The sequence below is a fragment of the Juglans microcarpa x Juglans regia genome, chromosome 4S (genome assembly GCF_004785595.1).
Source record: "Juglans microcarpa x Juglans regia isolate MS1-56 chromosome 4S, Jm3101_v1.0, whole genome shotgun sequence".
NCBI classification, from domain to species: Eukaryota; Viridiplantae; Streptophyta; class Magnoliopsida; order Fagales; family Juglandaceae; genus Juglans; species Juglans microcarpa x Juglans regia.
The window spans coordinates 18,882,808-18,905,645 of NC_054601.1; the positions used below are offsets into that span (position 1 = coordinate 18,882,808).

The 22,838-nt window shown below is 37.8% G+C and overlaps 1 protein-coding gene and 1 pseudogene across 1 annotated transcript; both read left to right on the top strand.

Annotated features, from left to right (window-relative positions):
* The first annotated feature begins 17,862 nt into the window (after positions 1-17,862).
* Positions 17,863-19,778, top strand: LOC121262793 (LEAF RUST 10 DISEASE-RESISTANCE LOCUS RECEPTOR-LIKE PROTEIN KINASE-like 1.2). Its single transcript, XM_041165395.1, has 4 exons — positions 17,863-18,339; positions 18,385-18,789; positions 18,868-18,918; positions 19,617-19,778. Exons 1-4 carry the CDS (start codon positions 17,946-17,948, stop codon positions 19,691-19,693), a joined length of 927 nt encoding a protein of 308 aa, XP_041021329.1. The 5' UTR covers positions 17,863-17,945; the 3' UTR covers positions 19,694-19,778.
* A 290-nt stretch (positions 19,779-20,068) lies between these two features.
* On the top strand, positions 20,069-21,521 carry LOC121262792 (annotated as a pseudogene).
* The last annotated feature ends 1,317 nt before the right edge of the window (positions 21,522-22,838 follow it).

The following is a 22,838-nucleotide window of genomic DNA, read 5'->3' on the forward strand; positions in this document are numbered from 1 at the left end:
AGGGGCAAGAGGGAGAGAAATGGAGGTTGTCGTGGCTTGGGTTCCATGGAGGGGGTTCACCGGTGAGAGGGGAGGTCGTTGGTGGCAGTGCGGTGGCCATGTACGACGGCACAAGGGTGATAAACCCGTGCATTGCCCCATGCGAAGAAGAGGGAGAGGGCTGTCGTGGGTGGTTTTGGTGGTGGCTGGAGATCGTCGATGAGGTGGTGGATCTATGGTGGTGACACGGCGTGAGGTGGCGCCTAGTGGTGGCTGGCGGTGGAGCTGGGCTAGAGGAGAAGGGATTCAGCTAGGGGGAGGGGGTGGCGTACGCATGAGGGAGAGGGAAGAGAGAGACAGGGAAGGAAAAAGTAAGGGAGAAAGAGAGAAGTCTTGGGTATTTAATCCAGACCTTTTATCTTGGAATCTTCAAAAAGATCTAACAGTAAAAAATTAAACACTGATTTAACTTAAGAACACTGAGAGGAATTAAGATAGAATATTATTTAAACCAAACTTTAGTTTATAAAATAATATTTCTTCATCATTAATAAAATGATGAAGTCTTATTTAATATCTTTAAAATAATAAAACCATTTAATTAATTAGAGTTTTCAACATAATTTAAATCTCATAATATTTAAATAACCAAAATCATTTTAATAAATGACATTAAAATGATTTCCTATAATTATAATATTTTTGGAACTCTTCAAAAATAGTATAATTGTCTTATTTAAAATCAGGTTTGGTTTTATAACACTAAAAATACCCCATATAAATATTTCAAGGACATTTAAAATATTCGAGGGCTTTAAAACACAGGACTTACTTTAAAAACACGCCAGCAAGATTTGACATGCATAATGAGACCCACAGTTGAATTTGCTTACATCAGAAAGAAAGAGCAGGGTGTTACATTTATTAGTAGTCATTTTTTGAAATTTTCACGAGTGCAGGGATGCTGAAGTTGGTTCAATGCCATATTGCTACTGATCCTTAATCATTGAGTTGCTGGAGCCTGGAGTAGGCTCGTCGTCACAATGCTGCTGACCCTTTAGCATTAAGTGCTCCCAAATCTCCACTGGTCATGCTTCCCATCTCTAGTCTTATATTGGGTGAACTTTTTACCTACGCAAGATCGCCACTGTCTTGGTCACACCCTTTACTTCCAAGCCTTCTTGCCTAGTGGACCTCTACTAGCTCGTACTACCTTGGATAAGACGTCACCCTTCCTCGCCTAGACAATACTCTTCCTCACCCATGCTCCAAGGTTTGGTTTCTGGCCTTGATAGGCATTTGGTATCATGCCTTGGAGGCGGCCTTCACACCCAATAGTTTTAAAATTAAAGAGCTTAACTGCAATTTCATCCGTAGGACAATCAATAAAACCCTAATGTAAGTCCTAAGGATGCGTTTTGCACATCAGCAACTGTGTCTGCATTCCTCCCAGGTGATCTTGCTTCAACCTAAAATCAGAAAGTAAGATGGGCTTGGCCTCCTTGGTTGAGATTGCCTCGAATGCCTAAATTAGTTAACACCTAAGATATTTTTCTTGATCATTCAAAGGAGAGTATCAACGTACTTCTTTGAGGGAGCATGTTGTTGCATTTATTGGATAACCATCTTGACCTCGAGACCACTACTGCCTATCATGAACTTGCCTTCTCGAGTGGGTGCATCAATGCATTTAATGTGGCATGCTCTCTGAGGACCTTGGCATGTCCATTCCTATGAAGGTTAGGCCGTTTGCCCCAAGGGCTAGTCCGCGTGCTCTTTGCGAAGGGCTTCTTATGAGTAAGGATGTAGGCTATCGCCTTTCCCCGATGGCTCTGCCCCTATCCCTAAACGATTGGCCTTCGGGCTACTCACTAGACCTTCTTGCCTCATACACAAGACCAAGTTCAGTGGGCTCGTCTAATGGGCATAGTTAGGATTAAACATTTTAGGAGTATAATTTAGGCCCAATAGTTACCCTACAAATTCTTGTTGCACATGTGCAATGAGAATTTCATCAGTTTCCCTTGTTGGCATCTCGTTGCACCTCTCGTTGTAACACCCTGTATTTTAGTATATTTTTATTGAAGGATTATTTTAATAATTCAAAAATTTATTCTCTTGTTCTAAAATTATCGGATATTTTAAATGGGTTATTTTATGATCTTTAAATTGTAAAAATTAAATTTGATATGTTTTCTTAATATTATTTATTATTGCACATTTAAATTGTTCTTCTTTTCAAATTAATTGATTGTGAGATTTAATTATTTTATTTTCATTATATCATTACGTTTAATTTATTTTAATTGATTTACTGTTTTAAAATCATCTTCGTTGGATATTTTTTGTGACCCAAAATGTGAGGATTGGACCTCACTTCTTTTCTCCACTTTTCTTTTTTCTCTTTTTCTTTCCTCTCTATCTCCTATCTTCCCCTACTCCCCGCGCGACACCCTTCTCTCCCTCTCTTCCCGTGCGTCCGCGTCTACCTCACCCAACCCACCGTCGTCGCGTAACTGTGCGCGACACCACCCCTCCCATCAGCTTCCCCACCGGCCGGCGACCACCTCCCTCCGTTTCTAGCTCCTCCATCGCCACTGATAGCCCCCACGCACCACACCAAGCCGCGGCGCTCTCTTCACTCCAGCACCACCGTCGCGCCACCACCGGCCACCATTTCTTCACTACTTCATCCTCGACCTCCTAGCAACCCAATGGACCCGACCCCAGCTCCGATCCGTCACCGGTGAAGCCTATCTATCTCCATTTCTGATTTGGACATTTTTTGCCTAAAACCACCATTTGCACCGCCACCCACGGCAAACTACCACCACCATTGGCTTCACCGACCTCTCTAGGCCCTACCCTATCAATTTCGGGTCTTAGTTGATCCCCATTCAAAAGTGGGTATTTGAGACCCACGGCCACAGTGTATTTTACACTGCTTCATTGCTGAGCCACCACCTTTTGCACCACCGTGATCCTTCGGAAATTATTATATAGCACTGTAAGTATTTTTCCAAATAACTATCGTGATTTAAATGTATTTTTACACTAACCCATATTATTGTGATTTGGTTGGATATGCCGGACTGAGTTCGAGAAGTTCGGGGGTCGGATGGATTGTGGACGGAGCTGTGTGTTTGGTTGGTATTGTGAAATGTTGGTTGTTGGTATGATGTTGTTCATGTACATGACATATTGCAAGTATGATCATGTTTGTAAAGGAAACTGGGTTTTCATGTACATGTATTCATGTTCATGTGTTTATTGAAAACTGGGTTTTCACGTGTTAAAGGATTTTGGGTGCGTGTGTATCACGACCCCAAGCCGAGATGGGACATTATCTCGGTGGAGCTCCTCTGGTCACTCGGGAGCGGAATGTACTGAGTGACGTCTCCTGGGTTGTCGCCGGGCCACAACGGGATCGGACAAGATGGTCTCGTGCCTACTCTGTGGCCCTCTGCTGGCGGGGGCTAGAGGATGCTTGTCCACGAACGCGCTGAGCGCGGAACTGGGCATCGCTACGAAGCCAAGACGTGCGGATGATCCCTAGGGGAGATCATGGTGCATTGGTTAATGGATTAATGGGCTGTTTTCTGGGAAAATAGCGTGTGTTGATTAAAAGGATTTTATGTGATTCATTTTCTGGGAAAATGAGGTTTTATTGATTTGGGTCATTTTCTGGGAAAATGACGGAGTATTATTTTTGGGCCAAAATGAGATTTTAGCGTGTGTTGGAAAATATTCATTTTCTGGAAAAATGATGTTTTGAGAATAATGCATATTTCATCATATACATGCATGTTGGTCGCATTAATGTATTTTTATCTCATAGTTGTTTGGTTTATACTTACCTGCGGTACCATTTAGTGGTAACGTAAATTTTGATGCAGAGGAGGATGAGGGTGAGCTGAGGAGTCGGCTCCGCCCACGGAATGATATGGGATCACTCGTTTTGGTTTGAGACTTGTAAAATATTTATTTTGGATGACTGTATAATTTTTAAACCTTTTTGCTGATTCTTTAAATTTTATTAACAATTCTGGTACTTAGTTGTATTAATTATCCGCTACGTTGTTTTTGTACACTGTTGCATGTACATACACTTGGCACTATCATTGGGATGTGTGACCCTGTTGTCATCATCCCGGCATCTCGATTCCCGTGTCTCCTTACATGGGGGTCGTGGGCTCCACAGGTGGTATCAGAGCAGTTCGGCTCTGGGTAAAACCACATGTCCTATAGGTGGAGGACCAGAAAGTTTTAAAGTTGTGATTTGAAATTATTTGATTTGAAGTATGTTATTTTAATGGTTTTAATTTATTTATGTTTTTTATATTTTGTTGGTTTTATTTATTTTATTGTATACTACTTGCATGTTATTTTAATTTATTCGTTTTATTTTATGGTAAGTTATTTTATTTTATTTCATTTTATTTTATTTTTTATTTTATTTTAATTATTTTATTGTGCACTACTTCATTTGTTTTATGATATTTTATTGTTGGTTTTATTCATTTTGTCGTATATTATTTATTTATGAAATTTTATTTTATTTTGTTTTGTTCGGAGTTGAAAAACGGGTTAAGAGTTGTGCTATGGCAGGAATATGGTACGACTGTGAATGTCATTGTTAGACTTGAACACTTAGTGTAGTAGGCCTGAACTCTTGGCAACTGGTTTGTTTTAATATCGAAACTCAAACGACATGATCTGGGTGAACTGTATGGAGTAGGAACTCAAGTCGCAACTGAGGAGGGAAATAATTTTAAATCGCTTAGGTTAATTGAGGTCGTAGCCTCTGTAGAAATTATGTAGTGAGTTTATGGAGTAGGAGGTTGTAAGTTCAACGAACTTCAAGGTTAGATTTTTGAGAAGTTCATCTAAAGTTTGTGATTCTATAGTTTTTTAGGAAATAAGTTTATGGGATTTAAGGTGGTAGGTTCAACAAGCAATTAAGGGATTACTTAGATTAGAAGTTTTTGATCTTGCCGACCTTGATAAGCAGCTTGTTAACATTTGAGACTTTAGAATTTACAAGCTTTATATGGTGAATGTTTTAGATTTAAGGTCGTCGATCTTGAGGATTTTGGAGAATGATTCTTATCTGGTTTAAGGTTTTAGAATTGCAGAGTTGAAGGGTTGAATTATAATAGGATTTGAGTTCTTAGTTTTGTAGACTTGGTACGCTAGCTTGGTCTATTCTATCAATTGACTAGTTGGTAACCATTAAATTGGGATTGATCAGAGTTGAGTTACTGATATGAGAATTTTTAGGAGAGAACTTCTTTGGAGATGGAAGGTAATGAGCTAGTTTGTGTATTTTCTGAGGATTGAAAATGTTGATCTAGTTCAGATAATGATTGTTTTTAGCTCGAGGTTAGTGACATGTTGAGGATTTAATCCATATCAATTTTAAGGATAATAGATGGTGCGGACGTAGGAAATGATTCTTGTTGATTTCGAGGATATAGGTCCAGATGATGGAAATGGTAGTGACAGATCACTTGCACATTTGGAGGATTATTGGTTCTGGCTAAGTGTGCATGAGATCGATGCGTAGTAGTGGTGAGTGTGTATGCATTTCGGAGAGTACAAGGGTCCTTGTCTCATTTTTGGCTTGGAAGAAGTGTCTTGGGTAGGTGTTGAAGATGAATAAATACAATAGTATTAAATTCAAGAGATTTTGGTTTGGAGTTTTTTGGTGAGTCAATCGGAGTGTGTAGTCGAAGCGGATTACTCAATGGAATGATGGTTGATAATAATTATTGTGATTATCTACAGGAATTAATTGTGACTTGAGGTTACTTAGGAATTTGAATTTTGAGGTTATACTTTCTTTGAAGATTGAGCATCCAGTTGGTAGAATTCAGGACAGTGTTATTTAACTTGAAGAGAAATTGATGGGTCGCCATGTATGGTGTGTGATAAGATTTTGGAAGTTGAAACTTAGGCATTAGCGATGGATAATATGATCAAGTATGTGAGTTAATAAAGCATTAAGATCCTTGGGTGATTTACATTGGCTTTTGGTGGATTGATGATTTGAGCAATATGACTTGTCTTGAGGTTTAATAGTGATGTGTTATTGAAGGAACTAGCCGTACTAATACTAGCTTATACGAGTAGAAATAGGCGGGCGAGTTACCAAATAGGTTTGATAATGTTTTGGTGAAGTCAATGATGGTTCGTAATGAGTTTAGTCACTGCTAGATTAGATGTTATTTTGAATGTCGGTGATGAGCTTTTGGGTTTAGATTATTGGGTAGAAGTTTATAGGTGCTCTTTTTGGTTGGTCGAATTGGAATCGAATCTTTTAAAGTATGCTCCTGATTGTAGATGAGATGGAAGTATTTTGGGTTGAGGTTGCTTAATTTCAATTTGGGATGCTGAGGTTGGTTTTCTGTCTATGATCATAGATGCATTTTGCGGAATATTGATTTTGATCAAGGCAGCGGGAGTTAATTGAGAAATATGAGTGATAAGAGTATTTTCTACCAAAAGGTGGTAAGAGTTTTCTGGTTAGTAAATATGGAGTCACCTTGTACTCGATAGTGTCTTTTTATGAGGACATAAATTTTATGCATGTGGCGAATTATCAGAGTATGCAGTAGAAGCGTGATATTTGTGGTTATAGTTAGGAGTTCGGATTTTGTGCTAATCTTGAGGAATTAGTGGTGACTTGAATTTTTTAGATGATGCTTGTAGTTGGAGATTAATCTTTTGGTTGTGCAAAATTTATTATTGATGGTTAACCTTGGAAGTGGCCATTAGGTTACCAAAGGTAGAATTCAATGGAGGTTTAGAAGTTGTAGCATAGGAGCTGATTGAGGTTAGCATGGATTATTGTATGGAGCTATTGATCATTGGAATTTTCTGGATATTGTATTAAGGTTCTTGTGGAAAATAAGATTTTGGATACATTAGTCACCTAGGAATACTGGTCATGATGTGCTGCCGGGGTACTAATACGAGTATGTTGGATATCGCCATTTTTTTTTTTTTTTAGAAAGGTACCACGTGCCGACAAGTTAAGACTGAGCATCAAAGACCTGTTGGTAAACTTCAACCTCTCCCTATTCCTGAGTGGAAGTGGGATAATATTCTATGGATTTTGTTGTGGGTTTGCCGAGGACCCTAGTGGAAAGAACTCAGTTTGGGTGATTGTTGATCGGTTGACCAAGAGTGCCCATTTATTGCCTATCAATAATACCGACTCTTTGGATAAGATGACTCGGTTGTATATCAAAGGGATAGTGTGTTTGCGCGGAGTACCCAAGAGTATTGTATCGGATCGGGACCTGCAGTTTGCGTCCCATTTTTGGAAGAGTTTGTAGGCAGCTTTAGGCATTAAGTTGAAGTTTAGTACTGCATATCTCCCTCAAACAAATGGTCGATCAGAACGTACTATTCAGACTCTTGAGGATATGTTGCGGTCTTATGTCATGGAATTTCAGGGGAGTTGGGAGAATCATCTGCCTCTAATTGAGTTTGCTTATGATAACAATTTTCATTCCTCCATTCAGATGGCCCCGTATGAAGCTTTGTATAGAAGGAAGTGTAGATCACCGTTGTGTTGGGATGAAGTTGGCGAAAGTAAATTGATTGGGCCTGAGATAATTCAAGAAATGAAGGATCAAGTTCAATTTATAAGGACTAAAATGGCGGAAGCCCAAAGTCCCCAAAAGAGTTATGCAGATATAAGGAGAAGAGACTTATCATTTGAGATAGGTGATTGGGTTTACCTTAAAGTCTCTCCGATGAAGGGGGTTAAGCGCTTTGGCAAGAAGGGAAAGCTTAGTCCAAGGTATGTTGGCCCTTTCCAGATTATAGAGAAAGTTGGGCTAGTTGCTTATAGAGTTGTCTTGTCGGACTATTTTGGGGATGTCCATTATGTGTTCCATGTGTTGGACAGCTAGAGCCGCGTTTTGTCGACCCTGAACTTATTGAACTTCAACCTAATCTCACTTATGAAGTTGCCCCGACGCAGATTGTGGATTGGAAAGAGCAAAAGTTAAGGTCTAAGACAATACCTTTGGTGAAGGTGTCATGGGGCGATCTGTTGGCTCAGGATTTCTCTTGGGAGAGAGAAGCTGTCATGAGAGAGCAGCATCCGTAATTATTTGATTGACTGGCAGTATGTTTCTTAAGTTTGCTCTTAGTTGAATCTTATTCCTATTTTAGCGTTAATGTTTAACCTTGCTAATTTCGAGTACGAAATTTTTTTAAGGGAGGGAGGATGTAGCACCCTGTATGTTAGTGTATTTTTATTAAAAGATTATTTTAATAATTCAAAAATTTATTCTCCTGTTTTAAAATTATCGGATATTTTAAATGGGTTATTTTATGATCTTTAAATTGTGAAAATTAAATTTGATATGTTTTCTTAATATTATTTATTGTTGTACATTTAAATTGTTTTTTCTTTTTAAATTAATTGATTGTGGGATTTAATTATTTTATTTTCATTGTATCATTACGTTTAATTTATTTTAATTTATTTGCTGTTTTAAAATCATCTTCGTTGGATCATTTTTTGTGACCTAAGATGTGAGGATTGGACCTCACTTCTTTTCTCCAATTTTTTTTTGTGAGGATTGGACCTCACTTCTTTTCTCCAATTTTTTTTTCTCTTTTTTTTCCTCTCTCTCTCTCCTTTCTTCCCCTACTCCCGCGCGACACCCTTCTCTCCCTCTCCTCCCGTGCATCCGCATCTCCCTCACCCAACCCACCGACGTCGCGCCACCGTGCGCGACACCGCCCCTCCCATCAGCTTCCCCACTGGCCGGCGACCACCTCCATCCGTTTCCAGCTCCTCCATTGCCGCTGATAGCCCCCATGCACCACACCAAGCCGCGGCGCTCTCTTCACTCCAGCGCCACCGTCGCGCCACCACCGGCCACCATTTCTTCACCACTTTATCATCGACCTACTAGCAACCCAATGGACCCAACCCCAGCTCCGATCCGTCACCGGTGAAGCCTATCTATCTCCATTTCCGATTTGGACATCTTTGGCCTAAAACCACCATTTGTGCCGCCACCCACGGCAAACCACCACTACCATTGGCTTCACCGACCTCTCTAGGCCCTACCCTATCAATTTCGGGTCTTAGTTGGTCCCCATTCAAAAGTGGGTATTTGAGACCCATGGCCACAGTGTATTTTACACTATTTCGTTGTTGAGCCACCACCTTTTGCACCACCGTGATCCTTCAGAAATTATTATATAGCACTATAAGTATTTTTCCAAATAACTATCGTGATTTAAATGTATTTTTGCACTAACCCATATTATTGTGATTTGGTTGGACATGCCAGACTGAGACCGAGGAGTTCAGGGGTCGGATGGATTTGGACGGAGCTGTGTGTTTGGTTGGTATTGTGAAATGTTGGTTGTTAGTATGATGTTGTTCATGTACATGACATATTGCACGCATGATCATGTTTGTAAAAGAAACTGAGTTTTTGTGTACATGCATTCATGTTCATGTGTTTATTAAAAACTGAGTTTTCACGTGTTAAAGGATTTTGGGTGCGTGTGTATCACGACCCCAAGCCGAGATGGGGCATTATCTCGGTGGAGCTCCTCTGGTCACTCGGGAGCGGAATATACTGAGTGACGTCCCCTAGGTTGTCGCCGGGCGACAACGGGATCGAACGAGATGGTCTCGTGCTGACTCTGTGGCGCCTCTGCTGGTAGGGGCTAGATGATGCTTGGCCACGAACGCGCTGGGTGCGGAACTGGGCATCGCTCGTTGCGTAGTGGGTGCTTGGCCATGAATGCGCTAGGCGAGGAACTGGGCATCGCTACGAAGCCAGGACGTGCGGATGATCCCTAGGGGAGATCATGGTGCATTGGTTAATGGATTAATAGGCTGTTTTCTAGAAAAATAGCGTATGTTGATTAAAAGGATTTTATGTGATTCATTTTCTGGAAAAATGAGGTTTTATTGATTTGGGTCATTTTCTGGAAAAATGACGGAGTATTATTTTTGGGCCAAAATGAGATTTTGGCGTGTGTTGGAAAATATTCATTTTCGGGAAAAATGATGTTTTGAGAATAATGCATATTTCATCATATGCATGCATGTTGGTCGTATTAATGTATTTTTATCTCGAAGTTGTTTGGTTTTTACTTACCTGCAGTACCATTTTGTGGTAACGCAGATTTTGATGCAGAGAAGGATGAGGGAGAGCCTGAGGAGTGATTTGGGATCACTCGTTTTGGTTTGAGACTTGTAAAATATTTATTTTGGATGACTGTATAATTTTTAAACCTTTTTACTGATTCTTTAAATTGTATTAACAATTCTGGTACTTAGTTGTATTAATTATCCGCTGCGTTGTTTTTGTACATTGTTGCATGTACACACACTTGGCACTATCGTTGGGATGTGTGACCCTGTTGTCATCATCCCGGCGTCTCGATTCTCATGTCTCCTTACATGGGGGTCGTGGGCGCCACACTCGTGGTGGCGCTCGTGGCTCTTGCCCTATTCTAGCTTGTGAGTCCCTCGATGGATCCGTCAACAAAGACTCTTCTAAATGGGAGTGGTTTGTCAAGAACCTATTGTAATGCACGTCCTTGTGGTGGGATATAAAAAAAAATAGTTTTAGGAAATGAGACAGGAAGTACTGAAAATTTTAAAATATTTTCATTTCATCCCCAGGACATAAAAGATTCTATTGTTGAAAATAAAATCTGCTTTGTATATTGAAAGAGGTTATGTGGCGGTATTCACTAAATTAAATTGTAAAGTCCATTTTACAAAACATAATTTCACAAGTTACATAAAATATGCCTAGGCTTCCGTCACCTCTTCCTTGGGCCATGTCTATTCTGACGGTTCGTCCTTATTTCATTTCTAGGTGGGGCACTTAAAAATAAAATGAGTCAATTAGTCAGTAAGCATTGCTTCATTGTAAGAATATACTAATATAAGTTTTCATTATACATTAATCATTCCTCTACATACGTTACATAAAACATTTTTTTTCTTTGAAACATTACAAGGTAGAGTTTTTCACTAAAAAGGTTTCCATTCCTCATAAAAAAAAACTTGCACCTTGTACATTCCTTCATAAAGAACTAAACCAATTCATACACCCAATTAACTCTTATCACTTTTCATTGGTCAGTACACGCTGTTATGCCCCATGTTCTAACCTGTGCTAGGGTTAGCGGTCTTTTGGATTTGGACTTTTCCTAGGGCCACAGGTTGTGAATCCCTTTCCGTTAGTAAGGAACCACTAGGTGCACTACCAATGGAACCAATCCGGCATTGCAATCTGCCCCTTTTCTCTTGCTACCATCATTCATTTCCTCACAGTTGTTACGTAGCTTCATACATTAAAACGTTTGTTTCCTTTCATTCATTCATTAGAACTAGTCATGTCCTCCATATCGTGATGCAACATGGGGCAACAAGCAACATTAGCTCACACTAAAGCACAACTCACTACCACGGTGTGAAGTGCACCTAGGCAGAACTCTAGCCTAGGTGGGACGTTGCAGTCTCTACTTTAGGGGCGCTTCCCACATGGTGCAGGAGGGGCTACCACCTTCTCGTACCCCGCCTCCGGTATGGGTGCAAGGGAGGTTTTTTCCACTGGACTCCGACCCCGCACCTTGGGGCCAATTTCCCTCGTTTGCCCACCGCCCTCCCATGGCAAAAAAGCCCACAAATCCAAAACCAAAACCTGAAAAAAATCCAAAAAATAACCAAAAAAATTGAAACAAACAGAAAACAACAACAAATCCACAGATCCATCATCCAATAGTTACAAACACAAAAAAAAAATAGCAACTACTACGGCAAGACCACGGCCTGGCTGTGGGTCTAAGCAAAGAACCATGACCACGAATGGTCATGGCATCTAACCCACAGCCACGTTGTGGCCGGCGGTTGGTGACACCATGTTGGTGTCTCAGTCATAACTTAGTGAGTCACAACTATCAACCGAGCTTTTCAAGAAGAAAAAGTGAAGAAAAGAGGAGGAGAAAAAGATGAAGAGGAAGAGAAGAAGAGGAGGAGAGGATACTTAGGCCTCATTTGGTCATACAGATGAGATGAGATAAGATGATAGTAAAAAATTGAATAAAATATTATTAGAATATAATTTTTAATATAATTTTTGTTTTGATATTTGAAATAGTTGAATTGTTTATTGTATTTTATATATCAGTTTGAAAAAGTTATAATTATTAGATGAGATGAGATTTGATGGTTCGTGTAACTAAACAAAACCTTAGAGAGAATGGTGGAGGGAGTGAGAGAACAAAGGAGACAGAGATTTAGGGTTTCATTTCAATTTATAGTACTCAACTAAATTTCAAAATGTCATAGTCTTAATAATGAAAATAGTTTTTATAAATAAATAAATATATATATGTATCACGTAGATGATGGAGGCCTTATGAGAGCAAGCAAGGGCCTAATGTTGGCGAGCTATGGCCGAGCCCCGACCTCGTCCCCGCTTGTGTGTTCGGGTACAGGCAAGGGCGCACCTCACATTAACTCTTGGAACGCCCGACAGCCCAAGCGAAGTGCGACCAGTGGGGTATAGGTGGACGGGTGGCGGGGCCTTGCTGCCCATCCCTACCATGCTTCAAGTAGGCTAGACTTTGGTGCAATGAGCACTGATGATGCACTAATCAGAATGGCAAAGCGGGCTCGCAACATCCATGACACTGTCAAATGCAATGACATTTCCTTTAGTGGCCACTGCACTACAGCGATGGCCTAAAATTTTTAATTCTCTACGATGAACAGTTTTGTAACTGTTGTAGGAGGAGGGTGAGTAGTTGCGAATTTTTGGTTAAACGGGTTAGGGTTGAAAACTGGTATGGGAATATTTTTTAAATAAGGTTTTTTGTAGAAAACATTTTTCTATCAGCCATTATTCACCACCCCACACCCCACACCTTATGAAAAATACCCTACATCTTATAAAAAAAAAATCCACATCATGTGTTGGGTGTGTGATATGAATAGTTGTTGATTTTTAGCGAAACTCTTTTTTTGTAAATCTGACCATACTTTTTTCTAAATTTAGCTCTGAATGAAGAAAATAAAAAATAAAAAGACGTCGAGTGCACCTCACATTAACTCTTGGAACGCTCGACAGCCCAAGCGAAGTGCAACCAGTGGCGTATAGGTGGACGGGGTGGTGGGGCCTTGCTGCCCATCCCTACCATGCTTCATGTAGGCTAGACTTTGGTGCAATGAGCACTGATGCTGCAGTAATTAGAATGGCAAAGCGGGCTCGCGCCATCCATGACACTGTCAGATGCAACAACATTTCCTTTAGTGGCCACTGCGCTACAGTGATGGCCTAAAATTTTTAATTCTCTACGATGAACAGTTTTGTAACTGTTGTAGGAGGAGGGCGAGTAGTTGCGAATTTTTGGTTAAACGGGTTAGGGTTGAAAACTGGTATGGGCATATTTTTTAAATAAGGTTTTTTGTAGAAAACATTTTTCCATTAGCCATTATTCAGCACCCCACTCCTTATGAAAAATACCCCTACATCTTATAAAAAAAAAAAGAACAAATTTCCACGTCATGTGTTGGGTGTGTGATATGAACAGTTGTTGATTTTTAACAAAACTCTTTTTGTAAATCTGAGCATACTTTTTTCTAAATTTAGCTCTGAATGAAGAAAAAAAAAAAAAAGACGCCCCAGGAAAAATGGGCTGCTCTATTGTTGGGCGCCTAGGATGGTGTTGCCGAGTCGAGCATGGTACAAGCTTTTAGATGAATGCTATGCATCAGCTACTATTCACTCCTAACATCCCCACACCTATAGTTTTTTCATAAGGTGTGGGAGTGTTTTTCATAAGATATGAGATGTGGAGTGCTAAATAGTCGCTGATGAGAATAACTTTTTCAAGCCTTTTAATAGTTTTCTTTTACAAGAAAAGGCTCCATCCTGATTTAAATCCTAGACCATAGAAACCAATGCAATGTTCTTGTCTCTTGGACTACAACTCAAGGCTACTGTAGTTGCTGAATTTTTACATTGCTTATTCATTAAATGGTTATGCCACATATATTTTTTAAGAAATATTTTTTTATATGATTATGGTTACTGAATATATGCATGTCATATTATAATTACCTAGATTATTACTTTTTCGTGAATAATAAATATTTGGAGGAAATATGATATTTTTGTTTATGTATTGTGATTACGAGTAATTCATATATGAGCTCATTTTATCATTAGGCTAATTTTAGGAATTAATCTTCGAATTTTTTTAGGAATTTATAAAATAGAGTATCAATTAGTTTAAGCATGTACTGTCCATGTGTTTGATTGGCCCAAATGGATTTCTTCAATTAAGAAAGGAATTGTTCTTGCATGTGACTAGCCCAATAGACTACTTTTATTCTAATGGGAATATTGTTAAGATTAATTTGGAATTAATCTCCTAAAAAATATAAACCTGTGCGAAAATTAAGTTAAAAATTAATAATTAAGTATTGTGGCACAAGAGATGATTAGGAAATGTACCGAATTTTTTATCTTGCAAAGCATATTAATTACTTTTGTTCTAACTTAGATTGATGTAACAAATTTCTTAAATATGTGTGCAATTAAATACGCGTAGGATAATAACTTTGACATAACCGAGAAGAAAGGCGTATAATCGTTTCCGTTATTTTTTTTAGAAGATTTTCTACCAACCAAACTATGAAAACGGGGCTTTAAAGCAAACATGCAAGATTGATTGTGTTTAATTGTTACTATAAAGATATTAGGCGACTCCAAAGTTGTGTTTGAGTTTGAAATTTTATTGAAAGAGAAGAGTTTTCACAGTTATATATGTTAACTGTAATTATGACGTCATCACTAGTTGATCTTCCTATGCGAAGAGATAGTTTTGTCTCACTAGCTGAGCTCACTACGCGAAGAGAGTTTTAACTGTAATTACCTTTTAGGATGGGTATGGAACTACACAGATAAACTGTTTGGACAGAGAGCCAATATTCCAACAAAATTACCTTTTAGGATGGGATTTTCCAATCCAATAATTTATATTTCAACTGATCCTTAAAATCATTTTGGGACAAAAACGTTTTATCTCCATTTTCTCCCAAAAGGTTTATAACAAAATTAAAGCGTTTTGAAACGAAATTTGTCTGTATTCATGTAAAAAGGGAATTATTTATGGTGTTGTTAATTCCTCCACATACTACAATAAAACTGTTTATTTGTAGTCAGTTATTTCCTGTGAAAATGACTATTTCTTGTTAAAATGAGTTTATTTTCATCTTAAATAGTCATTCTCGTAGTAAATAATCCATCACAAATACATATTTTTCTTGTAGTGACATGGCCACACCGAGCTAAAGTAGCTAGAAAAGGAAGCTTCAGTTTTCTACTCCATCGGTAATTAGCCAAGAGATCGTACTTACCTGACGAAACTCTATATATATAACAAAGATAGTTTGATCTTTAAATTCGAAGTTGGACTTTTATCTTTTAAAGGAATAACTTCATTGGACCTTTATCTTCTAAATGTAAGTGGTTGCAATATCACAAGTAGTCGCAATCTATATAATTTCTTAGCAAACAAGTTGGCCAACAAAGCTATGGAAACCGTACACCCTCTCTCATAATCCTAGCTCTATCTTTTATGTATAACACATATACACGGAATTGATCCTTCAATAAATTGAGATTTTATTCCAAAAGGTTACAGACCCTGCGACTGCTTCTTTCTGCTAGGATTGCATCCCTTTTCCTTGCTAGGGTTTGAATTTAACACTTAATTACACAGTGTGAAGTGGGGCTAATCGACATCATCCCTATGCATGAGCAAACATTTTCTTGGATGCTTCACCCCTCTTCCGTGGCGTTTCCTCCTCCCATCCTGGGAGTTTGACTTCCTCATTGGTTAGCTTCCACGTTCGTCAGCACTACTGGCTAGCTTCTGTGTTGTCTGGAACTTGTTTTCGTAGGCATACGAAGTAAACGCAAGATCTATAGGGATCTCACAGACGGCGCCACTGTTAACATCGTGTTTCATACGCATTTGGGTCAGGTTCCAACAACTAAGGCCTTTAGAACTAGGCCTGCAAAAAGAGGTAAGAATGCAACTAGGAGAGGGTGGCCTTATGGCTGGAGAGTCTCTGATGCCTAAGTTAGTATCGTCTTTTGGAAGTTTGTAAATAATGAAAAAGTCTAGGGATTAGAGAGAGTTTCTCATACTTGGGAGTCGATGTCATTTGTACTATTCCTTTTGTCAAAGTCTTTTAGTGCGACATGCCTCTGCGACGGGGTCATTAATGTGGCGTGTAGCTTGGGTAGTGGTGTCATTAATGCGGCGTGGTTTCATGATTTGTTTTACTCTACTAGTGTCTTCCGTGGTCCGTCGATATTCCCCCATCAGAAGATCAAACGTTCTCCATTTTTTCCGTTCTGCCCTGTACAAGTCTCCATCAACTATCATTGTTTACTTTTCTTTATAGGGGACTTACTTCATAAGTAAGTTTGGGCCCTGGGACTAAGTATCATGTTGAAATCCAGTGGGCTAGTGAAAGTGGCCGGGAAAATCCCCTTACAACGTCCATTACAGGTGTGTATCCTACTAATGTTTTGGGGCATCCCGACAATTATATACCTGCTAATCCGATGTCCACCCCGCCTCATATTGTGCCGGAATGGTATTTCCTACCGATCCATGCCATTCTTCGTAGTATACCTGACAAATCGGGAGGTGTAGCCGCAATAGCACCAGTTTTTATATGTCTGTTGGCTTTACCTTTTTTTAAAAATATGTATGTGCGTAGTTCAAGTTTTCGCCCTATTCACCAAGGAATATTTTGGTTGCTTTTGGCGGATTGCTTACTACTAGGTTGGATCGGATGTCAACCTGTGGAGGCACCATTACGGAGCGATGCAGGTCCAACAGCCATGGCACCACACTCAGGAGGTTGACTATTGATTGGATAAAACTTCTGATTTCTTTTTCTTTTCCTATACTCGAAAGACATTTCTGAGCCGCCCCTGGATGTAAAACTACGAAGATACATGCATGTTTGGGCAGAGCCACCCCAACAAAAATACCATTTAGGACGGAATTTTCCAATCCAAAAATTTATATTTCATCCAACCCCAAAAATAATTTTATCCCGAAAGGTCTATAACAAAATTAAAGCGTCAAATTCATTTAAAAGCGAATGATTAATTATTTATTGCGTTGTTAATTCCTCCACATGGGGAATCTTCATTGGGCTTTAATTTTGTAGAGAACAAGTTGGCCGACAAACCACTGGCACTGCCATATCTTCAGCCCATGCAATTCTATCTATTTATATACCAACACAAAGTACACAAGGTTCAGTCATTAACATTGTTATACTGTCGTACTAATTAAGTATTATCTTATACTTGATTACACAGCGCAAAGTGGGGCTAATCGACATCATCTAACGTTTTCTTGGATGGTTCAGCATGCCAAAAAGTCAAAAGAAAGACTCAAGAGTAGTCCTCCACAATCGTTAATCTATAGTACGATGGCGTGTATTTTCGCATCCAATTTCCTGAATAATTAAGATGTCGTTTGGATTTGAAAATGAATTGGGATGAGTTGAGATAGATTGTGAATAATAATAAGATGAATTATAAATAGTAGTGAGATTTATAAATTACAGTTGATGAATAATAATGAATAATAATGAAATGAGTTGAGATGGATTGCGAATACAAACCGGAGCTAAGTAGGTATGTATAATTTCGTATAAAACAAGTTGCCGACAAAGCACTGCCAATAATAATTTTGCCTCGTCTCTCACAGTATTCACATTAATTGACTCCGTCAACCCATGCATTTCTATTTCTTGTGAACATTTATTGAACGCGGGCTTATGTTTGCCTACATACAGCTGTGGAAACCACGCGCTCTCTCCTAATCCTAGCTCTATCTTTCTTGATCTCTGGCTCTCTCTGTTGATGGCAAGAGGAATGGCGGCCTTCCCTGCTGGACTCAGGCTCCGTATAACTACTGTTCTGGTCCTAATCCTTGTTCCTCAAGCTTCTAGTCTCAAGAATAATCATCACTACTGTCCTCCTTCTTCCTGTGGCAATATCCCCAACATCAGCTATCCGTTTCGACTTAAAGGCGATCCACCAAACTGTGGAGACCAAAGGTATGAACTCTCATGTGATGACAACAATCACACGTTGTTATCTTTACATGATGGTAGTAAATACTACGTAAGCCAAATCAATTACAACAACTACACAATCCGAATTGTAGACTCAGGCATTCAGGAGGATAATTACTCCTTCATCCCTCGTTATTTTCTAAACCTTGATAGTCTGGGGCTGCCGAACTGGGATTCATATCCAACATATGGGAGTAGTAGTAACAATTTAACAACGGTGACACTATCAGAAGTTGTGGCTATTGCGAACTGTGAAAAGCCAGTGACTTCGGCTTCCCCTTTCCATTTGGAAACGACTTCTACGAATTGTTCTAATATCAATAAGGGATATGGGTCTTCTTCCAACTCCTCTTTTTTTCAAGAGTCCGAACGGTACATATATCTTATTGTTGGCTATGGAGTGAATGTGATGGATGTGGAGGAGTCGTGCAAGATAGAGCAAATGTCTCTGGCACCGTGGCCAGTACAAATGTATGATGATCCTGATATTTCCTGTACAGACATCCGCAATGTATTCTCATATGGTTTTGAGCTTTCATGGTACCATATTTATTGTGGAAGCTGCGGATCATACCGTTATTGCAGCATCGATGACTACGATCATCAAGTTCATTGCTACCGATCATGGAGTGAGTAATTAATAAATTTGAGATCAGAATTCTAATGAGATATTTATTATACGCTGATCGATCTATCTCCTCATGCAGGAAATATAAATACTTGGGTTACTTTCTTACGAGAACTGGTCGCACATGTAGGTGAGTTTTCAATCCTCATATATAAGATGTTATTTTTTTGAGAATGAACATCAATATTATATTTATTAATAAAACTCCATCAAAGGAGGGAAAGAACACAAGATGGACAATCCTCCATCTCAATAGAGTCATCCTCTAATTACTCTAATGATCAGTTCTTCGCTAAACAATGAGCCACAACATTGGCTTCTCTTCTAACATGCCTAACAAATCCTTGATCAAATTCAAGTAAAAGTATATTTTTCACATTGATAATAACCAGGAGAGAGTCACCTTCCAAGTAATGCTTTTTAATCCCAACTGACTACCAAAAATTGTTGCTTGTGGAGCCCCAAAAGCTTCAGTTAGGAATGGATTAAAGAAAAATAGGATAAGAGTGGTGTATAGCATTATTTTTTTTTTTTTGAGAATCAACATCAATATTATATTTATTAATAAAGAGCTAGTCTACATACAGTCCCTATTTGGAGACTGTTCATGCAAGCCCATACAGTTATGTTTAAAAATAATTTCAAATTACAATAATATTATTTTTAAAACGATAATTTTTTTCTTTTTATTCTCATTTATCAATAGGACTGCATACGCAATCCTCCACTCAGGATTGCAAATAGAATTTTTGATTAATAAAACTCCATCAAAGGAGGGAAAGAACACAAGATAGACTTACCTTTATTTCTTTTCTCCATGTGCCGCAGCTAAGTATACTGGATTGTTATGGCTCAACGGTAAGAATTTGTATCTGTCTGATCTATTTGTCTACTTTCATCTTTAAACCGTTCATTCCTTCAGCAATGAAACATGAAAATAGTTCAAACTTGAAGATAAGATCAGATATATATATATATATATATATATATATATATTAATTACGTACACACGCGTATATATGCATATGATATACCAAGATTTATTATACCTTTTTTGGATCTCACTAACGATGAATCCATTCTATGCATCATACACATTAATTCTTTTACTTCAATTCTTAGCTAACTTTTAATGGAGATTATTTATTTATTTATTTATTTTTATCATTAACAGATTTGGCAACTTTATTAATTGGATTACTGGTCGGTAAGAATCTGTACTATATCTCTCTTTTTATCTTTCTTAATTGTTTTAGTAAATTAATCATTCTTTAAACTACGGAACGTATAAGAAATAGCTAGAAATCATTATTAAATTAACATTAAAAATAAACACTGTGCCAAATCACAAGAATTTTGAAAGGGAGTAATTGGTAGTGCAACAACATGATTGCTCACTTTCTTATAAGTACTTTTGCAATTTCATTTCCAGAATGGCGTTTGTCAATCAGTGTATTAGGCACTCCATTTGTGATTGCATTTTTTATATATAAATGGCGAAGGAGGCACTTATCAATGTTTGACAATGTTGAAGAATTTCTGCAAGGCCAAAATAACCTCATGCCAATAAGGTACTCTCTCTCAGAAATTAAGAAAATGACCAAAGGTTTTAGGGAAAGATTGGGTGAAGGAGGATATGGCAAAGTATTTAAAGGAACACTTCGAAGTGGACATCTTGTAGCAGTAAAGATGTTAAGTCAATCCAAAGCAAATGGGCAAGATTTTATCAATGAAGTAGCAACCATTGGAAGGATCCATCATGTGAATATAGTGCAACTCATTGGCTTTTGTGTTCATGGTTCAAAGCGTGCCCTTATATTTGAGTTCATGCACAATGGATCTCTAAACAAACACATTTTTTCACCAGAGGCAAATAACCTCAGCTACGAGAAAACATATGATATTGCTTTAGGAGTGGCTCGCGGGATTGAATATTTACATCAAGGATGTGACATGCAAATTTTACATTTCGACATTAAGCCTCACAACATCTTCTTGACGAGAATTTGAAACCCAAAGTTTCGGATTTTGGCTTAGCGAAATTGTACCCGGTAGAAGATAGTATTGTTCCTTTGACTCATGCAAGAGGAACGTTTGGATACATGGCTCCTGAAATGCTTTACAAAAATATTGGAGGTGTTTCATACAAAGCTGATGTCTATAGCTTTGGAATGTTGTTGATGGAAATGGTGAGCAGAAGAAAGAACTTGAATGTATCTACAGAACATTTAAGTCAAATTTACTTCCCCACTTGGGTATATGATCAATTCCATGATGGAAAGAATATAGAAATACAAGATGCTACTGAAGATGAAAGAAAACTATGTAAGAAGATGATGATAGTCGCATTATGGTGCATACAATTGAAGCCTAGCGATCGTCCATCAATGAACAAAGTCGTCAAAATGCTTGAAGGAGATGTTGAATGCTTACAAGTTCCTCTCAAGCCTCTCCATCCATCACCAAAGAGAGAGATAAAGGATGCTAAAGATAATTCAAATCAAGCTTCATCATCAATTCAATCAGATCAATCAAGTCTTACTTAATTTTTATTGTTTATCTTTCTAAAATTGAACTATTTCTTTCTATCCTTTTTTAAGAGAAGTTTGCTTCAAGCCCACCAAAAAAGAGAAGATCGACAATATAAGGTCATAATCTTTCTACGCTTGTCGTAGTATATATACTTCGTAGTGCCCTAAAAATAAGTATCAATCTAAATATAGTTTGATGCTACTCACCCATGTATAAATTTTTTACACATCTCTCTCTCTCTCTCTCTCTCTCTCTCACACTCTCATTATTATTTCTTTTTCTCACTTATTTCATCTATCTATTTTTATTATTTTCTATCTACGTTTTTTTCATTTATTTAATTTTTAAATTAAATATATTAAAAATTTAGATAAGTTGTTGAGTCAAGAATGGTACTCTTAAAAAATAGTTAGTTAAAATAGGAAAAGTATATAGGATGTAATGAGCTTTTCAGATAAAAAATATATATTGATTAACCATTGGAAGTGCTCTTACAATATGTAACAGAAAGTACTCATGTTTGATCTCGAACTGTAGATAATTAATACATGACTTTTTACAATTTTTTTTTTCTTGTATTTTTTTAATGAAAGTGATATATAGACGAGAACGTCACGTGGATATAAGTACAATTAGTATTGCCCTAAATAATCAATAGGAGTAGTTCAGAAAATAAAACGTAATTAATGCTATTATAAGTCAACTTTAGTGGCTCAAATAGTAACGGTCCATATAAAAGTGCCCCAAAATTAATAATAATCAGCATTCTAAACTAACGTCTATATTATTTTTACATGCTTACTAGCTGTGGTTGTTCATATAACACCCCGACGTGAAATTTAATTCAGCCTGAAATTATGTTTAATTGAGCCTATGATATAATATTTGTTGACGTTGGTTTGGAATTTTAGTTAGGACCGTTAAAATTTAGTGGATGATTTTGGATCTTATTAATAGGCTAAAATGAGAAAAGTTTAATTGAGATTTATTGCGTTTTTCATGAATAGGCTATGGGTCTAAATATTTTATTTGATAGATTATGAAAAACGGAAATTTCTTGATTTTAATTGAGGTATTTAGGATAAAAAGAATTGTTCATTGGTTTCATTACAAATTTTAAAAATTTAGGTGTAATAATTATATTTTTGACTTTCAGATGTCAAGTAGACCAATAATAGAATGTCATGTGTCACTATAGCATATCTCAATATTAGCCTGTAGGACCTTCATATTAGGTAAGTTGGATAACACATTTGTGAAATAGCTTTCCGTAATTACTTTATTTACTATAGCACCAAATATTTAGGGTATGTTTGGGATTGCGGTAAAAGTCTTAAAAACTATTTAAATAACCTTAAAATAGCTCAGAAATGGAAAATTTTGGTTTTTGGGTATTATATATTAAAGAATTTTTAATCTTAAATAAGTTAAAAAGTACGTTTAATCTCAAATGTGCATTTTCGAATAATGTGAAATGTAATTTGAATTTTAAAATGACTATCAATGGACGAAAATACC

Bases quoted from the DNA above. Each gene is read 5' to 3' on its own strand.
- LOC121262793 (XM_041165395.1), top strand. From the start codon at position 17,946: ATGGCAAGAGGAATGGCGGCCTTCCCTGCTGGACTCAGGCTCCGTATA. The intron at 18,340-18,384 runs ATCCAACATATG...CAACGGTGACAC, and splicing joins GCTGCCGAACTGGGATTCAT to TATCAGAAGTTGTGGCTATT. The intron at 18,919-19,616 runs GTGAGTTTTCAA...CATGTGCCGCAG, and splicing joins AGAACTGGTCGCACATGTAG to CTAAGTATACTGGATTGTTA.